Source organism: Pseudopodoces humilis, chromosome 6, assembly GCF_049639895.1.
Source record: "Pseudopodoces humilis isolate 2021_Gansu_Grassland_sample_001 chromosome 6, ASM4963989v1, whole genome shotgun sequence".
Classification (NCBI taxonomy): domain Eukaryota; kingdom Metazoa; phylum Chordata; class Aves; order Passeriformes; family Paridae; genus Pseudopodoces; species Pseudopodoces humilis.
In genome coordinates, this window is record NC_142205.1 from 14,849,902 (window position 1) to 14,867,173 (window position 17,272).

Genomic DNA, 17,272 nt, shown 5'->3' on the forward strand with positions numbered 1-17,272 from the left:
AAAACTGGATGATCTGAAAACTTGGAGATAGTCAGTATTCAGTGAGTATTGTCAGTGTAATTCCGAGTGGTTTTGCTATTCTTTAAATGCTATCTACTATCTTTATGAGAAATGTGGAAAAAAGTATAAACTTTTTGCTGAAGGTAATTGTGGATGCCCAAAAATAATAGGACAGTAATCAGTAATCAGGGTAAATTATATGAAACTAAGTGAGTCACATCATTAAAGCAGAAGTTATAGTTCAATGTGGCCAAATGCAATGATATAAATGTAGGTCACACACAAGATGAGAAACTGCATTCAGCAAAACAATAAACTTGGAAAAAGTACATGGGACCTCATGGATTATCAGCTAAATAGGAGTAATAGAAGTAGGCTGCTGCTACCACCTATGTATGGTGTATGATAAATGGAATTAAAAGCAGAGATGAATAGTGGTTACCGAGGAAGCAACTACTTCTGTCAGTGTTTCAAAAACCTACTTTAAAGTTTCAAAAAATGCTTATACTTCTATTTGTGGGGATTACACAAGAGATGTAACAAGGTCAATTTACTTTTCTTGTCAATGAGGTTAATAGTTGATTTAATCACCATTTGCACTCAGCTGCAGATAAAACACCTGGTAATACCTGGCACTCCCCTCTATCAGATAGGAGCACAGCAAGGTCCATTGGTGAGAAACTGTATCAATCCCCACTGAAAATGAGGAATCCATTTTACCGGTGGCAGCAACCAACCATTGTAAAAATATCTAGGAACATCACAAGTTCTCCAGCATTCAACAACAGTCAAAACTGGCAATCTTTCATTGGGTCCTCTTTATTTTCCAAGAATTTCCAATCTTTCCATCCCAGATTTACAGAGAGCTGATATTTCTAAGTTATTCAGATAATGTTAAATGTTAGTGGTCTGTGTTGCACAGCTATTGAACCCACTTTAGTTATGACCAAGGCAGAAGGAAACTTCTACAGTTTTTCTGTGTACTTGAGGGATTAAGAAAGTTACAACCAGACAAAATGTCACAAAATTGCTGCTGAGGTTGTAGAACCAGCACGATGGTTATGTATGGAGCATCAATCAGTCTGTGCACTCTGTACCCATGCCCTCACTTCCTCCCACATCAGCATTCATGGCTGTGAGTACATGACTGCTGCTTTATGCAGTGTACAGGTGCAAAGCCCTGACCACAAATCAAACTGGCAATGCTTGTACAACCATTATTTTATTTGACAGTGAGAGATGTCTGATAGAAGACAATAGTAGATTATTTTTCTAACTAGACATCTAATTTATTAGTGTCACACAGGGGTGGCTTTCTTTGAAAAATATGGAAGAGAACACTTGGAGATTGGGTTTATCACCCTGCTGTGCAATCATTTATACATCTGCAAATTAAGGACAATATGAGTGTAAAATGCAATCCAATCATCATTTACAATTATGATTGATGCCGATGCCTCACAGCCATCAGTGCCTACCTGAGGCACAAAGACCATCAGCATTGCTGAGTGCTGCCTGCACTGAATTCCACAGGACAGAACAAGGATCATATTGAGCCCACGACTTCCAGGAAGCATAATTCAATAGATGCAGAGCTGTACCCAAATATGTATTATGCAGCAAAAGCAACTAAAAGAACTTTTAAATTAGATAATTATTATTATTATTATTATTATTATTATTAAATTATTAGATAAATTATTATTAAATATTATTAGATAATAATTATTATTAAAACTAATAGAAGCTTTTAATTAGATTATTATCTTATAATATATGGAAATAGGCTTATGGCATTTGAATCAGTAACAAATCAGTTTTATTAGAACTGGAAAATCTGATAAACCCAGCCTTAAGGAAAGACTATGACTGATTTTCTCCAGACTTTACAAAAATGAATTGTAGTTATAATACATCTGGAAATTTTCAGACAAAACTAATTTTTCTCAATTAAACAGAGAAAATATACAGCTTTATAGTGAAATATTCCTGGTTGCAATCCTAACTATAAGCAAACTTCTCACATGTAAAATCTGTAAAATTGAATCCAATATTTTAACCACACCCATGTTGAAAATGACGCCATGGGAATAAGTAAACCAAGAGTTATTGCTTTCCTTTTCTTAGCAATTTTAGATTTATATTTGTACAATGATAGAAAAGTAACTTTAGTTTCTCAAAGTTTTCCCATTTGGATTCTATACTTTTTTGAACAGTTTAATATTTTGGCATGAGGAGTTAAAAATAAGTAATTCTGTTGGATTATTTCTATAGGTTTTGACAAGAAGAATACTTCTACTACACATATGGACGACACATGTATACAAGTACTATGTGTCCCTGCCCTCATTAAGGGTCTCAAGACATTATCCTAAAGTAAATCATTGCTATTGCTATTATGTTATTTGAAAATATATCAAATTTGATGACATGATATTGCATTTGGGGTATTTATCTGTCTAAATTTGAATTTATATGGAAAATATCTTGGGCTGATGTCTTCCCACAATTCACACAAGTACACAGAGAGATCTGGTTGTTTTCAAAACATTGTAGGATAACAAAGATGCAAATTTCTTCATGGTCAAATTTGAATTTGAAATTAATCAGTGGTTTCTACACAATATATTGGTCATTCTACACATGCCATAATGACATATAAAATTAGACATCCAGATCAAATTAGTCATCTACTCCTTGCCTACAGTCCACAGAGAGAAATAAGTGCCTCCCAGGAGGAAGCATGTCTTTACTGCGGTACCAACTCTTGGGCTCCTGATCAAGGCTTCAAGAACTCATACACACCTCAAACCATCAGGAAACCATCAAACAATATTAAGAACATCAGTATTCCAGAGATTCTTAAGTAATATATATATATATATGTGTGTGTGTGTATATATGTATATGTAAATGTATATGTATGTATGTATATATATATACACACACTTGGAATATATGTATGTAAAGATAAATAAGTAAAAATAAAGTTATTTGAATCAAAACAGATCTCCACAGTATTCTGCTCTTTCAGACTTTCTTTTTACTTGGTAGAGTCACGTAAGGAAGAAGTTAGTCCCATGTTCATTCCACTGCTGAATATTTTTAACCTAGATAATTAATTAAACACTTATCTACACTTTCAAATTTTTATGAGTATGTCACATAGAATAAATACTCTCACTTTCTTGACTACTGGTATTCATGTTCATATGCTTAGAGTGTTATACAATTTTTTTAGGAGCAATAGGTCCTCAATGTTTTACAATGCTGAGACAATATAGAAGAAATAATTACTAACAGACATCAGTACTGAGAACATTATCTACATTCTTCAAATCTTTTTAAATCTACCTAACACCATTTAGGTACTATTAGGATAAGCAAGAATATACAAAACTGGAAGAAACTTCTATCCTACCAAGTATGTTACATTAGTTGTTGCAGTTCATTTAATACTCTATTTACCTTCCACAGGTCACCCACCAGGTTCTGTTCATATTCATTTACTAAGATATTTACTGAATAAATAAGTTTTCACTGATTGGTTTACTTATTGATTTATTTATCCATTGGCAGGTAATTCATATTTAGAATAATTATACTAATGCTGTACTAAGCAGTTTGGTCAGCAGGAACTTCAGTTGTATGTGGAAATGGGGATTGCTTTGGAGATGTCTTTCAGTAGCTGATGAGTCCCATCCAAGAAATAATACATGAAAGTAAACAGGAAAAAAATAGATTTGAGAAAGCAATATACCACTATCTCTACCAATGAGTAATGCCTTCAAGAAGCAATTTATTCCTTTCAGTATAAGCTATCTAGACTTCAGCTCAGAGAGCATTTAGAGGCCATATACATTTTTCTGGACAACTTAGGTCAGCACTCCCAACCGAGATTACATCAGTATTCCTGAATTTCAGAGGTATAATTCTTCCTCACATCCACAGGAAGAAATTTCAAAATACTGTCACTATATCCTTGGTCACTGATACCTGGTTTTGTCCTAGCTGCATACATCAGATCAATTCATGAAATTTACTACCTAAGGGAAAAGAAAAATTAGACATATTATAGACATATAATATTTAATAGCAAATATTCACAAAGAGAAAAGTGTCTTGGATTATTTGGCTCATATTCCTCAATTCTGAGTATAATTTTGGTATAATTTTGGCAGCTACCTGCTGGAAGAGGTGTAAGAGATTTTTCCTCCATGCAGATTGTTCTTGCAGCAGCAAGAATTAGTGTAAAATTTCTCTTACCTGACTTTAATTTCTAAAAGTTCAAAGATCACTGTGTAGGTTAAATTAGTTACTGGTTCTCCTGTTACCACTGCAAAGAAATAGCGGGGGTAAATCTCTGCTTGGATGACCCTGTATTAGAGACTTATAAAAGGAGGAATCAGGAGGTACCCATGTCTTCACACCACCTGTATCTAAGTTACTAACTTGGGTTAGCCTTTAACTTCGAGATGGTAACAGTTAAATAAGATGTCAGCTCTTCAAGATCAATCTGCTAAGTGCAAAAAATGGCATAATTTAATTTGGCTATTTATATGTCTCAAAATTAGAAGGAAGATATGGATTGATGAGAACAGAGAAGTACCATGATAATGATGGAAGGGTCTGTTGGCAGATCTTCCATAAAGCATTGCTCAAGTTCCTCTTGGAACAACTTCAAATGAAGTAACTTGGTTGAAAATTTTGTAATATATTAAGATGGGCTACGCCTCATGCCTCCAAATTCAATACACTTAAGTATATAAAAAATATTGAAATTTTTAAGGACACTTAAATGAATCCTGGAGTGATTCTACTTACACCAAAGTAAAAAATAATAAATTTTCTTTTCATCTTTAAAGGACCTGTCCTAAATCCTAAATCCAATACAAAATATAAAGCAGAATTTGTAAAATCATCTCTGTGGCAGAAAAACCTTGTTTATGCCATCTTAACAAAGGTTCAAAAGTACCAAATTCTTGAAAAATATAAATGAACCATGGTTCTCAGTGGGCTCTTAATCGAATTTTTTGCAAGGTGGTATTTTCAGAAATGAGTGAATTACATGAAGGAAATGTACCAGCAGTGATTTTTCTTTGACTTCTTTCAATGAAGTGTTATCTCTAGGCTCAGAAGAAAGTGAAAAGGAGCATTTACTTACTCTGAGTATTTACTGACACATTTTTTAACCCTGGAGCAGCAAAAAGCCTGTTTGCCAATAACAGCTTCTGAGAGATTATATCTCTTTTTAACTCTGCTATGTTTCCTGTAATTTTTCCCCCAAATGACAAGCTAAGAAGCTTGCTAAGGCTGATGCTGATTTGTAAAGGTCCCCTGTAAAGAATACAAGGAACAGTGTTGTTCCCCTGATGCACCTCCAGTAGTTACTCCAAGTACTTTAATGCATTGGAACACACACAGCACTAGGAAAACAACTGGCTACTAACCATCAACTTCAAGGATTTATCCTTACATGAAGCTTCCAGAGATTTTTTTTCAGAGTGAAATTAAGGATTTCTAAACTAACCTAAAAAAAAAATTACTCTCTGGAATGTTGTCATATAGTCTGAATTAGACTCTTTAGCCAACAGAGTGAACCAGTCTCTTCTATAAATGATTGGTATTTAGGAATCACTGCTCTGGTTCACACAAGTCCCAAGAAGGTCTGTGCCATTCCTCCACTTTAGAAGAAGTACACAGAAATTAAGTCAGATAATTTAGCAAAGTTAGATACTTAAATTTAGGATGAGTGACTATTTTACTGCATTTCAGCCTGAAATAACCAGCCTTGACCCTGTAAAAATATACTGTGGATATTAGCTTTTTAAAATCACTGCAGGAACTGAAATGGTCTTCTGGAACTGAATCCTCTCCATATTTTATTTATGATTTCACTTTTACCATAGATGAAATTGTTTACAAAAAGAAGTTTGCCCAAAGTGTTTTAGTGTTTTAAGAAGGAAATCTGATTCTTTCTTTTTAACAGTACAGCCAAGGCACTGCTTTTAGAGAGAGTGTGGTGTTTGGCTCTTGTCTGTGATCCAAGAGCTGTTGTACAAGAAAACCCAGGTAGGAAGCAAACATTTTCCTTAAGCTCTGTTTCAGTGTACTGCATTTAGTGTACTTTCATGAATGAGACAGACTTAACTAACACAAAATCCTCAAAATTATTTTCTAGGTAATTTTGATGCAATAATTTTTTTTTTTAAAGAGCAGTGTGATAAACTTCTCTGTGTTTCTGTTGTTAGTTTTCAGTGCTTGGAAACCACCTCTGAACTAGTGGAGAGCTTTATAGTTCTTGTATCCAGTTGTTTATTACATTTTAAAGTGTCTGTTATAGTACTTAACTTTAAGAAATGCTACCAAATTGTTACAGAAAGCTGCTATAAAGCATTTATTCAATGTTCTCAGTGTTCTACATTTGCATGTGCCTTTAGGAAAGACTTTAAATTTGATACATAAAGCTTGAAATGAAAAAGAGATTTATGTGCCAAGTGATAAAAAGGTTGTTGCTTCTTGCTGTGTTGTACTTTTTGTGCTGTGAAGAGGGCATTTGATAAGCTTTGCCAGCAGCAGGGAAATGTGGCCATTTATAGGTCCATAACCTATATGTTATCATATATCACCCTCAGCCTGGTGAGAGATACTGAGGGAAACGATGCTGAGGCAAATACACGCATGGTTTGGGAGGGAGTTACATTTGTTTAAGAAAGCCACTTGCTTAGGATGAGTTCAGCTCCCTGTGCTAGTTCAGACATGTTTAGAAGTCTGATAATACTTGAGGCCAGTAGTTGGTAAAGCTAAGCCTCAGGCAGGAGATAACTTCTTTCTCATCACGTGTCTCCTAAGAGAGATAAGGAGAGACATGAATATCACTCTGCATCTTCTAGGCTGGGCTGGAAGCACTTTTTGAAGCATGATCCTGTACATACCCAGTACAAAGAAGCGTCAAGGAAACCACAGGTGACCTGTGTCAGCCTCAGTTAGCCCTCTTGCCACAGAAGATTTAGCCAGGTACACAAAAAGGCCCCACATTTTACTCCCGTAAGTTGTTTCATGGGGATTTTAAAATCCAGAATAAGCTATGCTGTTGTGATTTACTTCATGTGTGGGCACAGTACATTGGCCCTTGGGTTTTGCACGCTACGTTGGCACAAGCTTTGTACCAGGAACAAGCATGGCCATGGCCATTTTTCCATCTGTGAAAGGTAAAGCAGGACAGGGAACCTAAAGTAACAGTAGCAACAAATTGATTTGTGTAGATATAAATGTAAAACTTTCCCCAATGCTTGTAACCTCATACAGCCACTTCTAGTGCAAACAAAACCAAGTAATTTGGTGGGTAGAAGTGATTTCAGCCCAATGCTGAAAGTGGGGAGAAAAGGGATTGAATGTGTCCCTGTGATCTGAATATTGCAGTGGGTTTTATGGATCACAGATGGGTTGTTTATGTAAAAAAAAAACCAAACAAGAGTGTTCATACAGCACTACAGGCCCACATTATTCACTATTAAATTGAATAATTAAATGTATACATATATTTTTAATCATTCCTTTATGAAAACAATAAGGGTTTTTCAGTGTACTAAGCCTGTATGTGAAATAGCATAATCTAAGTGTTTGGGGGAAAAATGTTAGATGGAATGTCTCTCATGATCATTATGCACATATTGCAGCATATCTCTCATGAGTAATTCCTGTGCTGCTTGTGACAGCCAGGTGTCAGCCACTGCCCAGATGAACAGCAGTGAAGAATACCCATGATAATCATGGGGGTTAGTGTACAGTCTACTCTACTTCATAGAGACAAACATGGTATGTTATCATTTTTCACTGAGAGTAACAGGAATCTTCTCTATATAGCTGTAAAAAGTGAAATAAGTAAGCCAAGACTCTCTTTTAGGCTCTTCTCGTCTGTTAGTACCATTCTAATTCGTTCAGATCTGCACAATTAATTTCTGTGCAAACAGACTGCAACTCTAAGTACCCACTGCTGGAAGCAGGCACCCTTAATGTGTTTTGGATTTGTGTTTTTTTAAATTCTATTTGGTACTGATCCACACTTAGCTGATTAAATTCTCTTCAAATTATTCGTTAAATATATTTAGGTTGCAAAACCACGAAGTTATTCCCTTTTCTCATCTGCAGAGCAGCTTTCGAGGCAATCATGTTTAGACAGTAAAACGTCAGGAGGGGAGAAGCCCAAACCCCTACTGTACGAGGAGATGAACCGTAGAGATAAGGCAGATATGTGTATTTGTTTATATCAAATATGCCGGGGTGAAGCTGGTGCAGCTGTCTGTCCGTCCGTCCGTCCGTCCGTCCGCGCCTCTGTCCGTCCGTCCCGGGTCGCTGCCGCGCGCTCCCGGCCCGCGCGCCCCGCCGGCGCCCCGCGCACGCGCGCTCGCCGCGCCCCGCTGCGGCCCGGGGCCCGCTCCCGGCCCGGCCGCGCCATCGCCGTCGCCGTCGCCATCGCCACCGCCTTGCCTTGCCTTGTCCTGCCGGGGCTGCCCGTGCCGCCGGGGCTGCCCGGGCCGCGGGCGGAGCGCAGCGGCAGCACCATGTCGGCAGCACGGCCCAGCGACAGCCCCGAGGCTGTGCGCGGTGAGTGACTCCCAGCGGCGGGCGCGGGTCCTCTGGCTGCCAGCCCGTCGGTGTCGAGTCCCGGCGCTGCTCCTTGGGCCGCGTCGCTGCTCCGAGGCTCCCTGCGGCCACAGGCGGCAGCGCTGCTGCGGGAGGAGCTTGGGGCGCGGCCTGTCTGCTCCTCGGGGGCTTCCCCGGGCCTGCCGGCGTCCGAGGAGTCCGCACGGGTCTGTGCTTGTCACTGCCCGGCAGCTCGGGCTGCGAGCGGACCGGCAGCGCTGCACTCGAAAGAGGTGTTCCTATCGCAGTGAAATATGGTTAGGTTGTGAAATGCCCTTACGTTTTTCAGATATATTCATGTAGACGTGCGGTATTTATATAATTGAACGTGCACTGGCCAGTCAGCTTTGTCTCCATCCCTGGGAAGGTGATGGAACAGATCATTGCAGAGGTCATCACCAAGCATGTTGAAGAAAAGAAGGTCATCTGGAGCAGTCAGCGCGGCTCTACCGTGGCGAAATCAATCTGATAGCTGCCTATCATGGCATAGCAGGGTGGATCATTGAGGGGAGAGCAATGGGTATTGTCTTTCTTGACTTCACAAGGGGTTTGCACTGTCTCCAGTGATATCCTTGCAGGTGAGCTCAGGAAATGTGGGTTAGATGAATGCACAGTGAGCTGGCTGAATGGCAGAGCTCAGACAGGTGTGATCAGTGGAGCAGGAGGCCTGTAGTCTGTAGCATTCCCTGGGGATCAATTGTGAGTCCAGTCTTATTCAATTTGTCTATCAACAACCTGGACAATGGGAGAGGATGTACTCCCAGCACGTTTTGTGGTGGTACAAAACTGGGGGAGCGGCTGATACATCTGAAGGCTGTGCTGCCATTCAGTGGGACCTTGAGAGGCTGCAGAGTTGGGCAGAGGGAAACTGAATGAGGTTCAGCAAGGGCAAGTGTAGGGTCCTGCACCTGGGGAGGAATAACTCCAAGTACCAGCACAGGCTGGGGACTGACCTACTAAAGAGCAGCTCTGCTGAAGAGGACCTGGTGGGTGGCAAACTGTCCATGAGCCAGCAGTTCCCGTGTGCCAGGAGGGCCAGTGGTGTCCTGGGATGCATCAGGAATAGTGTGGCCAGGGAGGTGATCTCCCTCTACTCGGCCCTAGGGAGGCCACTTCTGGAGTGCCATGTCCAGCTGTGGGCTCCTCAGTACTAAGAAAGACAGGGAGCTACTGGAGAGGGTTCAGTGAAGGGCCATGATACTGAGGAGTCTGGCCTATTTCACTTATGGAGAGAGACTGTGGGAGCTATGCCTGTTTAGTCTGGAGAGGACTGAGAAGGGATCTCATGAATGCAGGTGCCAAGAGGATGGTGCCAGACTTTTCAGTGGTTCCTAGCGACAGGACATGGAGCAATGGTCATAAACTAAAAGAAAAGTTTCACTTCAACATGAGAGGGAACTTTTTTTACAGAGAGGATGGCAAAGCACTGGAAAATGCTGCCTAGGGAGGTGGTGGAGTCTCCCACTCCAGAGATATTCAAAACCCACCAGGACACAATCCTGTGCAAGCTGCTCTAGGTGACCCTACCTTGCCATAGGGGTTGGACTGGATGATCTCCAGAGGTGTCTTCCAACCCTAATGATACTGTAAACCTCATGATTTGTGCTTGAAGAGTTTCTCATGGGTATGAAGATGTATAGATTTATTGACATGCTGTTTTTACTGTCACACATTAAATACTCCTACAAAGTGGGAGGGTGTAAGAGAGTGGTGTGGTAGTGGGAAACTGCTAGAACTGGATGTCTGATCTTTCTGCATGGGCTTATGGTTTACCTAAATATAGGGAAATATAGTAAAAGAGCTAATTAAGAGCAGAATATTAAAATATCAGTAGAATGAAAATCTGGTGAAGTACGAACATACTTAGTTTTCATCAATGCCAGGTTTTATCAAAATAAAATGTATGTATTGTCCTTGAACACATTTTAACAAAATATGGTACAGACTAAAATTTTTTAAAGACATTTACAATTTAGGGATGTTTCCAGCTCTTCAGGGTCTGTATACTTTTCTTCTGAATGTTTTTTGAGTCTCACTGTGCCAACTTGTGCTAGGAAGTGCTATGCTGTTGACAGATGGAGTCCAAACAATTTTCAGAATTGATTGCATGGGGAAATTGAGGCACCCTCTAGTGATGGCTATTTTCTTTTACAGAAGCTCATTTTCCAAGAATAAGCAGGATAGCTCAGCAGTACTCTTCTGAAGAAAACTAGTTGCTAGTTTCCCTATGTGATGTTTTGTTTTGTTAAGTATTTTGCTCTGTTACTTCTGCTTCCAAAATACCTGTAATTTTGCAAATTTTACATGATCAAGTGAAAAGCACAGCATGTGGTATTCTGGATAGACTGTAGCATTGATTTACTTAATTGCAGTATAATTTACCCATCTATTTGGTCGGGGTTTTTGAAACTCTCACGTTTTGAGGTAGACTACACCTTGAGCTGAAGCCTACATGTATTTATTCAAAACTTATTTTAAGTCCCTCCACCTCTCCAGGATTCAGTTTGACAGATTTTTAAATAATTTAAACTTCCATGTTCTTTATGTTATAGTTTTGAATATGCTGACAGTGTTCTTAGCTATTGTGTTGCCCAGTTAAGAGTAAGAGTAGAATTGAGTTTCTCACTCCTTTGTTAGAGTGATGACCTGTGTATGAATTTCTGATTATCATTTTTTTCCAAGTGATAACTAACCATTTGAAAAAAAAAGGTAATTTCCCCCTGCAGTTTTTCAGGTGCCATTAAAAACTTCTATATTGTCTGTTTTCTCCACTGTCTTGTTTTGGTGTTATTTTAATGCCTGTGATAATACATCACCTCTATTCTGAGGCCTTTTTAGTTTGTCATAGTGTAGTGGTATAGATATAGACATAGTTGTCACCATATTAGGTTAAATTTGTGGTATTAAAAGTATACACACTCCCACATGGCTTTTTTCAGGAAAAGGGAACTGTATTTTAAAACAAGTGAGAAGTAGATAATGTTTCTGGAATCATCAATTTGTCACATCCCTCAAATGGGTGGTTTATTTTCTTCTAGCAGGGAATGATTATCCTTCTCAACCCACTATGGCAAGCTTTTCTCAAAATGTGTCCATCAGCTACTTCTTCACTTAATATTGAGCATAATCTCTGAACTAGTCTTTCAAGCATTCAGTCAGTCTTTATTATTTTTTAATACAATCTGTTTGCAGAAATTCAGTATTTTCTCTAATCCAATTATATGTGTGCTTAATGCCTTTATATCTTTCTTAAATGGAATGACATGGCTATGTCAGTCCACTAGTCAAACTTGTAAATAAGTTTCAAAAGAATAATTGCTTTAAATAAAAAACCCATTTCTCGTAGTTATTACCTTGTGATGCCAGCACAACTGCTGTATCTTTTTCTTCATTGTTGGGTTTGTGTCTGCATTTATGCAGTTGTATCCATGAAAAATACAGCAGTATTTTTTTTATTTCTACTATTTCTAGGATCTGTGCTGGAAGTTACCATTCCCTGTTTTCATTCAAGTAACTGATACTTGGTCACAGCATTAATACCTGACTTGTGCCTGATTTCTGCATCCTTTGAGATACTCACAGAAGTTCTGAGTCTGTCAGAGCAGAGAGCTTTGAAGCCACAGAGATCCAATGACTTTGGTCCCCTCTGAGTGCAGATGAAATCAAGGGAGAACACTTACTTACTGAGAACTTTCCAGGTTCTCAGGTTTAATTTCAGTTTGACTATCCAGCAGACTTTTTACTGACATAAAATACAGAGCGACTGTAGGATAATCACACTTTCAATGTAAAACATGGTGTGGATTTTTTTCATACAGCCTTGTAATGGTGATCCTGCAAAGTAATGTGTTCATGGATATCAGTTTTAGTTTGTTCACTTCAAAGAAATATTTTAAAGAGCACAACTTAGTTGGCATTCAAATAAGTAGAGCAAAAGTCTATGTCCAGAGAAATAAAATAACAAAACCATTTTTTTTAATGTGATCATTTTTTCAAAAAATTACAGTATCTCACAGTATTTGATGCAACTACCAAAGCCTTAAAATGGTTTTCATTATATATACAAAAGATAATGATCCTGTTGTCTCAAGGAACAGATTAATAAATTAATAAAGAATTCTGCTTACAGAACGTAAGTTCTGATGCTTTATAAGGTGCTTAAATATCAGCAGATTTTCTCTGCCCTGATTTTCCATGTTTACACTGTTCATCTAGCTTGTCTGGAACTGTTTACAGAGAATTGTAAAGGATTTCAGATCATCTAACTTGTTGCTTTCTAGTTTTCATTTATCAGAATGGAATTGAAATGTGTATCCTGCAATGAAATAGAATATGTTTTTGCATGCTAACTGAACAGAATAAAATGGTAGAAAAAATACACAAGAGGAAAATCTAAAGGTAACTCTAGACCAGCTTCTTCCTTGGAATATTTTTTTTCAAAGTCTTTATACTTGGGTTTGGAGGGGTTCTCTGGTTTAGTTTCTTTGAGGGTTGGGGTTTGTCTGGTTTTGTTTTTTAACTTAAAAGCTTGCACTAGGGAAGGTTCCATAACTGGAACCTTTAAGAGACTCAGTTCCAGTGCTAGAATAAAAAGTTAAATTTTTTCCAGTGTGTACCCACCTTTCATACTGCAATTAAAGTTCATCATTTCCATCTCCAGCAGACAGAGCCTTTTTGCTGTATGCTGCAATCTTTTGTGAGCCTGAAGTTTTAAAAACTGCTAAAGTTTTTTCTCAATTCCAAAAACTTTTCAAAGGCCATCTTTGAGCAAATGTGACTTTCTGAGAATTCTTGCTTGTGTGTTCTGTACACAGATAAACACTATTGCACCATTCAAATAATTAATAAATCTTTTAAAGGTGTTAGATTAAGGGAGATGCTGAAAATTCCTGCAAAATAGGGTGTTTGCATTTTGCATCTTGTTCATTCTTTTGAAAGTTTCCAAATGCAATGAATGTTTCTTTTCTACAAATACAGGCAGTAAATTGTATAATTTGGAAATATTAGAATTCTCCCAAATCTCTTGATGATTCTGAGAAGAATCAGTAGTAGGGAGGTTTATCTTAATGTATTTTTCTTTCCTAAATGATGGTGGACTAAAAGTGTGCTTAAGCATTTCTTACAGTGGTTCATAGCATATAATGAAAGGTAGTTCTGTTCCATTTTAAAGGCATTTAAATTATACTTTGTAAGGACTGAATTCCAAAAAATGCTTAATTCATTCAAATTTTCTCATGCAAGTTCTTTTTGTTGGAACATGGGACTTTGGTATAAATGGTTTTATTTTCCATACATGTCTTTCAGAAAATTTAAACACATTACCATTTTTCTCTGTTTCAGAGTTGCCACCTGTTCCTTCTACATCAAGGACAAGCTTTGCAGAGCTTTCTGTTAGGCAGCGAATGAGAGAGAAACTAAAAGCAGCAAGGGTAAGAATCCTTCAGAAGTACTGTTTGATTGACCTCAGTCTTACAAGGAGCACCCACTTCATTTTACTTGCTTGGTGCTATGTGAATTTGAGTTGGGATATCTGCTCTTTTATTTGTGAAGCTGAAAGAGTATTCAGTTCATCACTACAGTTACATTCTGTATTGCTATTTTTTTTCTAAAGCTTTATTTAATTTGTTGATAGTAACATGAAAGGTATCATTTTGTAATTCAAATGATACAATCATTACAAGTTCCTTCTGTGCTCTTTGTCAAAAAACTTCTTACACTGTTTTGAAAGCAATGGATTTCTTTGTACGTTTGCTGTACAATTTAATAAGGCATATTAATATAAGGATCTGGAAAATCACTTAAGGTGATTTTATAATTAAAAGATTCTGTCCCCAACACAAATATAAGTAAGTGTTGAGTTCCTGGGAATTATTGTAGCTTTAATCTATTTCTGTTTCAATTACAGCTAAACATTTTGTTTTTTGTTTGCTTAGACAAAAGCTGAAATTACTTTATCACAAGAAGAGCCCAGTCCAGATCCATGGCGCTTAAAAGGCATCAGAGAAAGAAAACCAGGAATCAGGCTGGATAAAATGGTAAAAATGTGCATTGTATCTTGCTATTCTTATAATAAGAAAGTAAATATAAAACGTGAAAAATCAAAATCTGCACACTCTTGAGGATCAATTTCATTTTTCAGAATTATGCTAATGTTTGAATTAGTAACCAGAAAGGAGCCATTCTGATTATTGTTTTTATTGTATATATTTAACAGTAATAAATTGCTTACATTGTAGTATGGACATCATGTGAAACTTCTGTCATTTAGAGGTTCATGGCTTCTGTTGCTACGGAAGCCTTGTAGTATTTAAAATGTACTCTAACAGGAGCTTTGTATAAATAGAACTCCCACTGTAATAGAGCTTTATATGAATTTGAACAGTGCAGTTGCTAAATGCTGGATATTAACTCTATGTCATTTTATTTTATTGCTTTTTATTTTATTTCCTTGTTACCATTTTATATTGAGTTGGTTTTTTTTGTATAAGCATGTTCTTCATTAGAAAATTAATTTTGTATTAAAAAGACAACAAATGCTCTGCCTGTGCAGAACTGGCCCTCATATTCCTTAGGATTCACAAAGAGATTACTTGCCAGTAGAAAATGTGTCCCAAAGAGTGTGTTATTCCCAGGAAATAACAGCATATAGTAGTAAGCTTTATATGGAATTCCAAACAATATGATTTAGCCTGGCTAAGTCACTTGTTTAGGAGAGAATTGCTATTTCATGTGCGTTGTGGGAAGATTCTTGGCAATGTTATCTTATAATAAGTAATTATTACAGCTCTCAGTTTAGTAGTACAGTTTAATATATTTGTATTAGGAAAATGCAGAAGTGATACCCTTATTAGAGTTGTCTATTAATTTTATATCAAGTATATGTGAAACCTTCCACATGTAGGTTTTGTATCTTGTTCTTGTTTATGCACGAAGTATTGTTTTGCTGTTAAACAAGTGGCCATCAGATTGACAGAGTTTGAGATTTTCTTTTTGATATTATTATTTTGAAGTATAGTTGTAATAGAGGTAAACTTGAGAAGTGTCTTCCTTTAATCTAGCAATTTAGGCCACAAGGAGGAAGAACAGATAGAATGGAAGAACAGATAGAATGGTAGATGTGTTTTTGTTGATGAAAATCACTTTGAAGCACTTAAAGGAACTTGCTGAAGCAACCTCAGAACCAGTGACCTTTACAGTGACCGACAGTGTGTGTAGGGACAGATAAGGCTTCAGAGAACTGGGAATGGATAAACATGATACCTCTTGTCTTGAAAAGGCAGGGGCAGGTCACCCATGGAGTTAGAGAGTAGCCTAGCAGTAATTGTTTGAGAGAATAAAATAAATAACCAAGTGCGTATTTCAGCACCCAAGCAATGAGCACTACCTTTTTTAAACAATACCAAGGAGGGTTTCCTGACAGCAGGGATTATCTGAGAAGAGCCCTGATTCCCTTACCTGGGTGCAGTCTCTGCCAGCAGCACCCCTGACAGTGCTGCCCTGTTGGGGCTGTGTGCCCGAGGGGAGGATTTGCCACTGCTGCCTCCTTTCTCTCCCTTTGGTCATCAGCATGCGATTGCTTGTGTTCAGCAGTTCAGAAACAACGATCCCATCAGCAGTGAAGACAGCCACTGTCATTGAGGCAGTGAACTGTTTCTTCATACTCTACAGTCTTTACCCAAAGGAATGAAGTAACTAAGTAATTAAGGAATTAAGTAATAGTTAGATGTACCCTTGTAAAATAAATATACAGTCGGTTTGTTACCACAGTGGTGATGTTTCTATTGTTATTTTTTTCTGTAAAAATGCAGTATCTAGTAACTATAATCAATTGTTTGTAATGTTTTATGATTCACTAAATGTACCCGAAAATTTATGTATTTTTTTTTCAGTCTGATAATGAGAAATTCAGGGAGATGCCAGAGAGTGAATCACACTTACCATCAAAAGCAAAGTTTTGTGATTCTGTAAAAAAGCTTAAGGGAAAGTCAACAGTAAGTAGCAATTCCTCCATTTCAGTAATGAATATTAATTTAATTTAACCTTTATATGGCTTCATGATTCTGTTTGAAGAAGCAGACAGAATTCGGTCTTAAGCAGTGGAGAAGGTTTTATTTAATTTAAAAATTCACAAGAAATATATGCTAACAATTGAAGTATAAAAGGAACCTTCATCAAATATTAGAATAGCTTTGGATCATTTGATTAAAAACCCAAAAAACTCTAGTAGATCTGTCTGGACACAGTTACTGGAGTTTGTAGGAAAAATGTCTTCTGTTTTAATCATTTTTATTGAATACCACTACTTGACAGTTAAAGCATTTTACAGACTAGTATGTTGATACTTATTTGCCACAAAGTACTATTGTTAATTCTTTTCTTAGAGGATTCTTCCTAAAGCTAAAGAGTCCTGGATCCTTCAGAGGCAAAAGGCCATTAGAAATTTTTCTTCATATCATGTACCTGGGTATCTGAAATATGGCCAGAACTTAAACTTTGGTGTTCTGATTCACAAATAGTTTATATTTAAAACAATAAGCATGTTAAAATTAGACCAAGTAACTTTAAACAAAACTTTGCAAGAAATATTGATTGAAATATATAAAAATAGAGAAAACTTCATGAATCG

General features: G+C 37.4%; 1 protein-coding gene across 1 annotated transcript in view; it reads left to right on the forward strand.

The window, feature by feature from the left end:
* The first annotated feature begins 8,469 nt into the window (after window positions 1-8,469).
* Window positions 8,470-17,272, forward strand: part of CC2D2A (coiled-coil and C2 domain containing 2A) — a 53,311-nt gene continuing 44,508 nt past the window's right edge. Inside the window, exons 1-4 of the mRNA XM_005517828.3 lie at window positions 8,470-8,607; window positions 13,987-14,075; window positions 14,580-14,681; window positions 16,536-16,637. Coding sequence (XP_005517885.3) covers window positions 8,565-8,607; window positions 13,987-14,075; window positions 14,580-14,681; window positions 16,536-16,637 — 336 coding nt within the window. The 5' untranslated portion in view covers window positions 8,470-8,564. The remainder of the gene's footprint in view (window positions 8,608-13,986; window positions 14,076-14,579; window positions 14,682-16,535; window positions 16,638-17,272) is intronic.